Source organism: Condylura cristata, unplaced genomic scaffold (genome assembly GCF_000260355.1).
Source record: "Condylura cristata isolate star-nosed mole 26May11 unplaced genomic scaffold, ConCri1.0 scaffold00041, whole genome shotgun sequence".
Taxonomy (NCBI): domain Eukaryota; kingdom Metazoa; phylum Chordata; class Mammalia; order Eulipotyphla; family Talpidae; genus Condylura; species Condylura cristata.
In genome coordinates, this window is record NW_004567142.1 from 5678335 (window position 1) to 5687428 (window position 9094).

General features: G+C 60.7%; 2 protein-coding genes across 2 annotated transcripts in view; both read right to left on the reverse strand.

The window, feature by feature from the left end:
* The window catches only part of LOC101635631 (transmembrane protease serine 9-like), a 51254-nt gene that overhangs the window by 14789 nt on the left and 27371 nt on the right, over window positions 1-9094 (reverse strand). The gene's annotated exons all lie outside the window — the stretch shown is intronic.
* On the reverse strand, window positions 656-4761 carry LOC101619491 (kallikrein-9). Its single transcript, XM_004694313.1, has 5 exons — window positions 4719-4761; window positions 4401-4557; window positions 2215-2480; window positions 1139-1275; window positions 656-808 (listed from the first exon to the last, which is right to left on the reverse strand). Exons 1-5 carry the CDS (start codon window positions 4759-4761, stop codon window positions 656-658), a joined length of 756 nt encoding a protein of 251 aa, XP_004694370.1.

Sequence of the window (9094 nt, forward strand, 5' to 3'; positions counted from 1 at the left end):
CGGGATCTGGGAAGGCAGGTTTGGGAGGCTCCGTGACCTGGTTTCTCCTTCCCCTGGGGACGACGGGGCCAGCCCGAGCAGGACCCAGGGGCCTTGCTGCAACAGGGCAGCTGGGGACAGACCTCCGAGCGGCGCTGCTCCAGGTTCAGGGGGCTCGCGCCGCGCGCCGCCCGCCCTCACCCGCAAGGCAGACACAAAGCAGGGCGGCTCCGCGCGTTTATTGTAAACTCAACCACTGGATCGGAAGGGATCGGGACCCCTCCCCCTCGCATTCTCCCGGTCGGGCCCCCGCGGGGATTCAAACCCGCGACCCGCCCGGGCTCCACGTGGGGCCGGCCAGCGCCTCGGACGTCACGGGGCGGGGCCGGTGTCCAGAGGGGGACTCTCATTGGACAAGGTCCCAGGGGCGGGGTCGCCCGGTGGACTCGGCTCCCCGCGCACAGCCAATAAGAAACGCTGTTCCGCGGGGGCGGGGCCTGACGGGGACCCCGGAGCGGAGGCCCCGCCCCGCTCGACGCCGAGGGGGCGGAGCCTGAATGTCCAGCAGGGGTCTGCGGCGGCCCAGGCCGAGCGGGGAGACCTCTGGGGCGGGAGCCCCGCGGTTCGCGCCTACTCTGCGCGCGCCGCCTCTCTGGGTCGTCCGAGGCGCGAGATCTCAGTTGTCCTTCATGATCTTCTGCACCCAGTCCACATAGTGGCAAACGCTGGTGTAGACGGCGGGGCGCCCAGGTCTGGAGCAGGGCTCTGAACCCCCAGACACCACGCCTGCCAGGGTCCCGTCGCAAACCAGGGGGCCCCCGGAGTCGCCCTGTGCACCGGAGAGGAGTAGAGAAGCATTAGGACGAGCTGTTGGTGAATGACAAAGGCTACTTGCTGCTTCCAGGAAGGTCCCTCTTCCCTGAGACTGAGAGTGGAAACTCAGCGCCCCACCTTACTCCTGGTCAGCTCTCTGGGCTCCCAATTCCCCTCCCACAGGGCCTAGGGGCTGCCCCTCAGTGCCCCCCCCATTTTAGATCCAGGAGTCCTGGTCCTAGCCCCCCTCCCCAGGACCCCACTCTCTTGCTTGCTGGGTCTTGGATGCTGGGGCCTCAATACCCTTCTCCCCTGCCCCAGGACTCCCGCTGCTCCCGAGTCTCACCTGGCAGGACCCCCGGCCCCCCTCCCAGAGGCCCGCGCAGAGCATGCTGTTGGAGATGTGGCCAGGGTAGGCCCGGCGGCACAGTCCGGACTCCAGGACGCTGATATTGGCGCACTGCAGCGTGAGCGGGTACTGCACTGTTGGGGAGGAGGCGGCAGGTCAGCGGCCATCCCACCTCGCCCAGCAGCCCCTTTCCCAAGGAAGGGCCCTAGTGTAAGACTCAAAGGTGGAAACCAGAGGCCATCACAAAGAGATGCGAGGAGAGGCAGGGAAGTGGGGTTGTGGGGAGAAGCAGAGAGATGCCGTCAGCCTAGAAAGCATGTGTAACCCCGCAGAGCAAATGGGGGGGGGAGTGGGGGGGCTGACAGAGCTGGAGATGCCAAGGGAAAGCCAGAGGCAGATACAGGCTCAGAAACGTTAGCCAGGAAGAGGGGGATGCCTCGCACACTACAGATCTGCGCGTGTTGCGTGTGGCTAAAACTCAGACACGTGCAGGGCCTTGATGGGCCAGCAGAGGTGGGTGCAGGGGCCGTGCAGGGGGACGGCGTCCGTGGGGTGAGCTGTGCTTTCTGGAAGGGCGGGCTCCATGACAGCCCCCCACGGCTGGTGTTTGGGGACCAAGTACCCCCGATTGGTTGGGCTTCACAAGTGACTCTAGAAACTTGGCTGACACGCCCAGGTTTTAGTCTCTGGCAGCAACGAATGCCGACTGTCCCCGAGACTCTGGAAGCCGGTCCTGGTGGGGGGCAGTGGGGGCATCTGAGGAGCAGGCTGCTGACCTGGGTCTCTGGGTGACCTGGGTCTCTGGCCTTATTCCAAGTCTAAGCTGCACCTTAACAGCTCCCAAATCAGGATGTGTCCTGCAGCCCAGGTAGCAGGTAGTGATGAAACACAATGGTCATTTGATGAAACAGGGAAGCAGGCAGGAAGACAGCTAGATCCTTAGATGCAGGCAGGGAGGTGACTGACAGGTGACAGACGGTGGGTGACAGGCAGGCAGGCAGGACAGGGCGGAGTCAGAGAAAGCGGGGACACTTGCCCCCCAAGGCCACGTGTCGAATCTAGAAGAGCTGTACCCTTGGGGCTGGACACGGCGCCCCAGCCCGAGATGAGGCACTGGGTGCCGGGCTTGACGCACGTCTGGCTGAGGTTGAGGGGCTGCACAGCGGGCCCCAGGCGCGCCGGCCTGGGCAGCCGGACGAGCATGATGTCGTCGTTGTGGTCATGGGCGCTGAGGTCGTTGTTGAAGCCGGGGTGGGGGAAGAAGTCCTTGACCCGGAACAGCTGCTCGGGGCCCTCCCAGTGCCAGATGTGATGCTCCCCGAGGCGGACCCACAGATACCTGCTGGGGCGGCCTCAGGTCAAGCCCTCCGGTGCTAGGTGCGGGCCCCCGGACACGCCGGCTCTGGGGCCCTCCTCGCGGCGTGGCGGGGCCGTGCGGGTCTAATGAAGCGAGACGCACGCTCTCCTTGGGCCTCTGCTCCCCGTCCCTTCGCAGCCTCTACCTCGGGGGGGGGGGCCCCCAGGGCGCCCAGCCTTCCCAGGTCCCTGTGCTGGGAGCCGCCTTCCTTCCTGCCCCACCTGGGGCCTCGGCGGTGACCTGAGTCCCCTGGAACTTTGTGGGCACACGGGGGCTCCACCTATCGCACAGCAGCAGCCCACACCCTGCCCCCACAGGTCGGGTGGCTTCAGTGGGGAGTGGCGCGTGTGCCTTCCTGTGTGCGTGTTGGTGTGGAGAGCCCCCAAGATGGGCCAGCTGTGGCCCAGGCTCTTGTTGGCTGCCAGAAGGCTCAACCTCAGCATGCCCTACTAGCCTGATCCGGACAGCCCGGGGCGTCTCCGGGTCTCCATGTCCACCCCTCAGCCTCTGCCACCTGGGGCTCCCCTAGCGCCTCGCATTTTGAGATGTTAGCATTCCTCCTCCGCCCCCTCCTGCCTTGCTTCCTGGTCTAGGAATCCGCCCCTCTAGCCCCCTCTGGCCAGCCCTGTCTTCCCTCCACTGAGCTCTGTCTCTGCCTTTGGAGTCTGGACATTGTTCCCCCAGCCTGGTGTCCAGACCTGAGCTCAGGGAGACCCAGCAGTGCATGATGGGAAGCTCCCTCACAGCATCCTTTCCCGAAGCTGCTCTGTTTCTGGGGACGAGGGAAGACAATCAACAGGACGGATGACCCTCTCCAGAGATAATGTGAAAAGGATTTCCGTGAGGCGGAGAGTCTAAGGTTCTGTTCCAGTAGAATAAAACCGTATGCCCAGAAACTAAGTTTCTAGAACTCGAAGATGGTAACACTTTGGGAACCTACAATTCCCAAATCCTATGAAGCTCAAGTTCTAGTAGATCACGATTCAAGAGTTCTCTGGATCAAAAAGGCCATGTTAAAAAGAAAGAAAGAAAACATGAAGACCAGGAATTTTAAGTGATCTGAATTAAACCTAGAATTTGAAAAGTCTCAAAATCAGATATTCTGGGATTAAAAGACGGAAATGCCATCATTTTAGAGTTCTGTAAATCTGTGAGTTTAGAAGCTTAAGGAACTAAAGTTCAAGAGTGTGAGGTTCTAGAATTCTTTGAATTATGACTCCGAAGGTTTTAAGAATCTGGAATGATCGGTTCTGGGATATTCAGTCCACCAGGTTGTAGGCAGACACGATTCCTGCCAATCACAGGGTCCTGGGGTTCAGGAGACCCCAGGCTCTGGGGGAGGGCAAGGTTGGGGTTCCTATCACAGAGGGAAGCTAACAACCGGGACTCAGTGAGGCATACCCCAACATTACCTCAATTCAAAATAAGTAAATAGAAAAAATAAATACGAAACTAATGAAAAAGAAAAAGAGTAAAACTAGATCTCACACCCCGATCACATGTTGAAATCATATTCTGAGTGTGTCAAGGTTAAGTCTCCCACTGCGGCTCATCTTGTCCAGCGTCCTTCCGTGGGTGCTGGGGGCGGACGGCTACGCAGGGCTGGACCCCAGGGGCCCGCTCTGTGCTGACAAGATTCTGGTCGGTTCCTGAGCCTGCCGCCTCAGAATTCCCTGGGACCAACGAGGAGCCCAGGCCGCCTCGGTGGCTTCTCGGGGCCAGAGACTTGGAGTCTAAGAATTGAACTTTCCAATCTTTCGCTGCAAACCCCGACTTTGGGGCGCTCCGGAGCGGAGAGAGGAGACTTTGCAATTCTGGGTTGAACTTGTGCTAACAGAGGGGCTGGGTCCTTCTGCCCTGGGCGCCCCCCCTTGCCCCACCCCCAAGCCCGCGGTCACTCACGGCTTGCGGCAGTGAGCCGCAGTGAGCAGCCAGCGCTCAGAGATGAGGGTCGCCCCGCAGAAGAGGTGGGTGAGGTGGAAGAGGCCGGCCTGCCAGGGCTGCGAGTTGGGGGTGCATTCCTCTGCCCCGATGGCGCGGGTGTCTCCCCGACTGCGCCCTGGGGTCGGAGGACGGCGGCAGGGGTGAATAGGCGAGGCGGAGGGCAGGGGAGGCCCAGGGGCCCAAGCGCCCGGGGTGGGGCGGGGTGAGGCGAGGCGGAGGGGCAGCCCGGGCCCTGGGCGGTGTGGGGGGCAGGGGCCTGGCGGGCGGGGGCCTCACCTGCCAGGAGAGAAAGCAGAGCGCAGAGGAATCGCAACTTCATGACCTCCGGGTGCCTGGGTGCTGGAGCCGGCGCGGCGGCCGGCGCTGCTTTAAGGTAAGCCCTGCCATCTCCTTCCTCCTCCCCGGGGCCGCCCCCGTGATTAATCTGGATTGGGAAACGTGCGGGGGGAGGGGGAAAGCCCTGGGGACCGGCGGGGGGCCTGCGGGAGGACCCCCTGTCACCGCGAGCTGCAGAAATGCTGGGCCAGGGCTCGGCCCAAGCCAGCGGGGAGGGGCCCCGGGACGCGCCGCCTCCAGGGGGCTCTGGAGAGGGGCGCCCTCCTTCTCCATGACCTGGGGACTCAGGATCTCGCGGCTGGGTATTCCTGGCCTGGAGGAGGAAGAGGGAGCGGTGGAAGGTCCCTGAGGCGGGGTCCTGGAGTGCAGGCCAGTGTGACACTGGTGCGGAGCTGGGCAGAGCGGCTGGGCGGGCTTGGGGGTAGGCGGGGCCCCCAGGAAGCTGGCTGGGGTGCGGGAGAAGGGGGCTGGGGCCAGGGAGCCGGTAGGCTCACCGGATGGGACCGGAAAGGGAGAGGAAGAAAGGCCCAGGAAGGGGGAGGGAGACATGCAGCGCCCAGGGTGGAAGGAGAGGGGCTGAGAGGGGCAGAGAGCTCCTGCACCCACCACAGCCCGGGACCCAGCACACCCACCTGCCGTCAAGCCCTTTTCCCTTTCACCAGCACCCCCCGATCTTGGCCAAGAGTGAGAATGTTCTCCTGTCTTTTCTTCTCACGCCATCTTCTCCCCTCCATTGTCCTTCCCACCAGCCCATCCTATCTGCCTCTCTCCAGAGGCTCTCCCCTCGCCCCCCAGCCCCTCACCCCTCACCACCGGGCGGGCAGCCTAGAGGACTAATCCCAAGTCTGACTCCCCTCCCTGTTCATGTCAAGAGATGTTGACTGAATGAGTGAATGCCTTTCTCCAAGTTTCTTCTTTTTCTTTCTGGCAAACTCCTAGACATCCTTCAAGACCCAGTCTAAATGACCTCTCCTCCAGGAACCCCTCTCAGATTTCTCTAGACAGAAACCCTCTTTTCTTCTGAAGCACACACAGCCTGTTCCACTTTTTGTCACCATAAGGCTGGGTCCGAGCTGCCCTTGAATGTGTCCTCACCGTGGCTGAGGGGTTTGCAACAGTCTTCAGAGCCAAACTCTCCAGGCTGGCGACTATTCAGTGTGTGACCTTGGGCAAGTGACTGGGTCTCTCACTGGACCACCTGTTCAGTCGCTGTCATAACGGAGGGGATAATGTGACTGAACACACATGAAGCGCTTGGGGCTGGGCCTGGCACAGAGAAAGCACGAATCTACGACTGACTGTTTACTCTGTGCATGTCAGGGTGGTGTTTTGGGTCCGCTGCTTCAGTGACTCTCACAACAGTGTGCCTTCTCTGTTTCACAAACGGGGATTGAGGCAAAGAGCACCTTCCAGTAATGTGCTCAGGGTCACACGATAAATGACAAAAAGCCATTTCCTTCTCTACCTGTTGAACTCGTACACATCCTATAAAACCCCATGTGAATGTTCCCCCCAAGAAACATTTCCTGACTCCTTCACGTGTCTCTGGGTTCTCCTGGGGATATACTGAGCTTCCTTCTGCGACAGCACTGATCAATGTCTATTACTTGTTCATTCAAACATGGGATGAGTGGCTGTTGTGCACCAGCTATGGAACCAGGTACCTTAGAAACCACAGAGAACTGATTATAACCCAGCCCTCAGGAGTTTAGTGGCGAGAAGAAGGAAAATATGGAGAAAAAGCATAAATAAATAAATGAGGTCACGTCAGCTCTAACAAATGCTGCAAAAGAAATAGAGCAGGGGCCTGGTGACCTCTGAGGTGGGGATCCCTTCAGCTTTAGCCAGGGCAATCCTGGAGGGCTTCCTTAAGGAGGTGACTTTTGAGTGGCCATCTGAATGACAAGAATGTGAGCGTGCCTGGTTCCCAGACCTGACTAGCAGAGCCTAGAGGGTAGGGCCTGGCCTGACTCATCTCCGGGACACAGCTCCATAAACACTTGCAGCATGACTAAGGGAACAGGTGAGTTGCCTTGAAAAATTAATCGAATTTTCGAGTTCCCACCTACTTCACTTGTGACCCTTACATGACAAACTCTGCTACGCCTGACCAGCGTTTCCTGGGTGTGCTGGTGGCCAGTGGGGCGGGAAGGCAAAGTGCTTGGCTGGTACTCAGAGCTGGCACACCAGTCTTCCTTGGGTCCATGATGGCTGAGGCCTCATGGCCCTCCCAGTGCCCAGGTAGAACACCTGCTCCATATACTTGTATCTGCAGGGAAAATGAAAGCTGGGTGTGTGGAAAGCTGTGCTGGGTAGAAAATTTCCCTAGCACTCTGCACTGAGACTGGGGTTCCAAAGTCCGGGTGACAGGAAGGTGCCCCCACATGCTGAGCTTTACCTGGATTCAGCTCAGGAATATTTACACTGAGACAGTTCAGGGGAGGAAAAGACTCCCCTCTCCCGAGACCTCCAAGCAAGGACCCTCTGGGTGGTGCAAAAGCTTAAAGCGCAGCACTGTGAAGCTGCCTGCAGCCGCTGCAGCGCGAGTTCGATCCCCAGCCAGGGAGGGACCCACAGGGCGCAGCAGACCCCTCCTGTCTCCCTGCTACTCCCCTCAGGAGTGGATCGGCCTGTTCTGCTCCCCACTCTGTCTCTGGTGAACCCTCTCACTCCCTTGCGCCCCAGTGTTTGTATGCATAAAAAAATAAATCTTAAAAAAAAATCCCTCAAAGAAAATCTGGGAGGACAGGGGCAGAGTCAGCCTGGAGGACGAGAGTGGATGTGGCAGAACAGGGTTGTGTGTGTGACAGGAGGGAGGGAGGGACAGAGGGACGGAGGGAAGGGACGGACGGCATCCCTGGAGCCAACCAGCAGCTCCCTCAAGGCGCACAGGGTTTCTCTGCAGGGATGGAGCCACCCAGGTGGGGACAGGCGCCTGGGCCGGGATGCCTACGGGGTGAGGCCTCGTGCGTCCAGGGCCGCGGGTGACTCAGGCCAGCCCAGCATCTGCTGGGACAGGAGGAACTGGTGCTGGGTGGACCCAGACACGGAAGCAGTGGGAGGGGAGGCGGACGTGGCTGAGGGTGCTTTGTGGGGCTGTGGGGTGGGGGTGCGGTTCTCCTGGCAGCCCTCGGGTAGAATGGGGGGTGCTGGGGCTGGGGTCGCCCTGGCCTTTCTCCCTTGGACAGAGTCACACGCGTTCCCACCAGGCCCTGCTCACACTTCAACAACAGGCCACATTTAATAAGCGCTCGCCGCCCACTTGTTCATCGTTCACACGGCAATTATGCTAACGATCGACACACGCACGGTCTGTCGTCTCCTCTCAACGCACGGATGAGGTAGGCACTTCGGTGGCCCCATTTTCTAGGTGATGAAATGGAGGCCCAGAGAGGGTGCTGGGCTTGCCCAAGGTCACACAGCATGACAGGGAGAGGAAGCCAGGCAGATGGTGGACATGGCTTCCTCGCCTGTCTCAATCAAAACTGCCCCCACCTCTGCACTGGGGGTTCCACGGGGCAGGGAACAGCAGCGGGCAAGGGCAGTGGGGGCAGGATATGGGTATGCGGGGGCTGGGTGCGCTCAGCTGACTCCAGAGGAGAGGAGGCGCAGGGGTCAGTGGGAGCTTAGTGGGAGCTGATGGTTTTCTGTATCCACGAGGAGTATTTGCAGATCTGGGTGTAGACCGCGGGGTGCTGAACTGAGCCGCAGGGGTAGACGCCCCAGGAAAGGACGCCCTGCAGAGTCTCGTCACAGACCAGGGGGCCTCCGGAGTCGCTCTGGGGCAGGAGGCAGGAGAGAGAGGCAGTCAGACACCTCCCTGGGCGCTGCCCTGGGCCTGGGGTGCTGGGGGAGGCAGGGTGGGCTAGCGAGGGCTTGGGGTGAGGTCCCGGATCTGGGGACAGGCCTTGGCTGAGGGAGTGGGAAGGGCTTGGGGCTGGGGAGCTTCGTGGGGTCTCTGCTCCCCCATACGCTCCGAGCCTTGCTCCTCCTGCAAGGAAGAGCCCCCCAGCGCCCTACCTGGCAAGGGTCCTGGCCCTGGTCCAGCCCCGCACACACCATGTTGTTGGAGAGCACGCCGGGGTAGAAGGCCTCGCAGGCTTTGGGGCTCAGGATGGTGACGGTGGAGCAGCTCAGGCCCCTGTTATACTTCACTGATGGAAGAAATGCCAGGTAATCCTGGGGTCCACCCCCAATTCTCCGGGACCCAGGAGTCCAGATCCTACACTGTACCCATCCCAGGCCTCTAGCCCCCTGCCTCAGACCTAGGTCCAGGCCCCTGGACTCCCCCTCAGCCCCGGGAGTCCAGGCCCCAG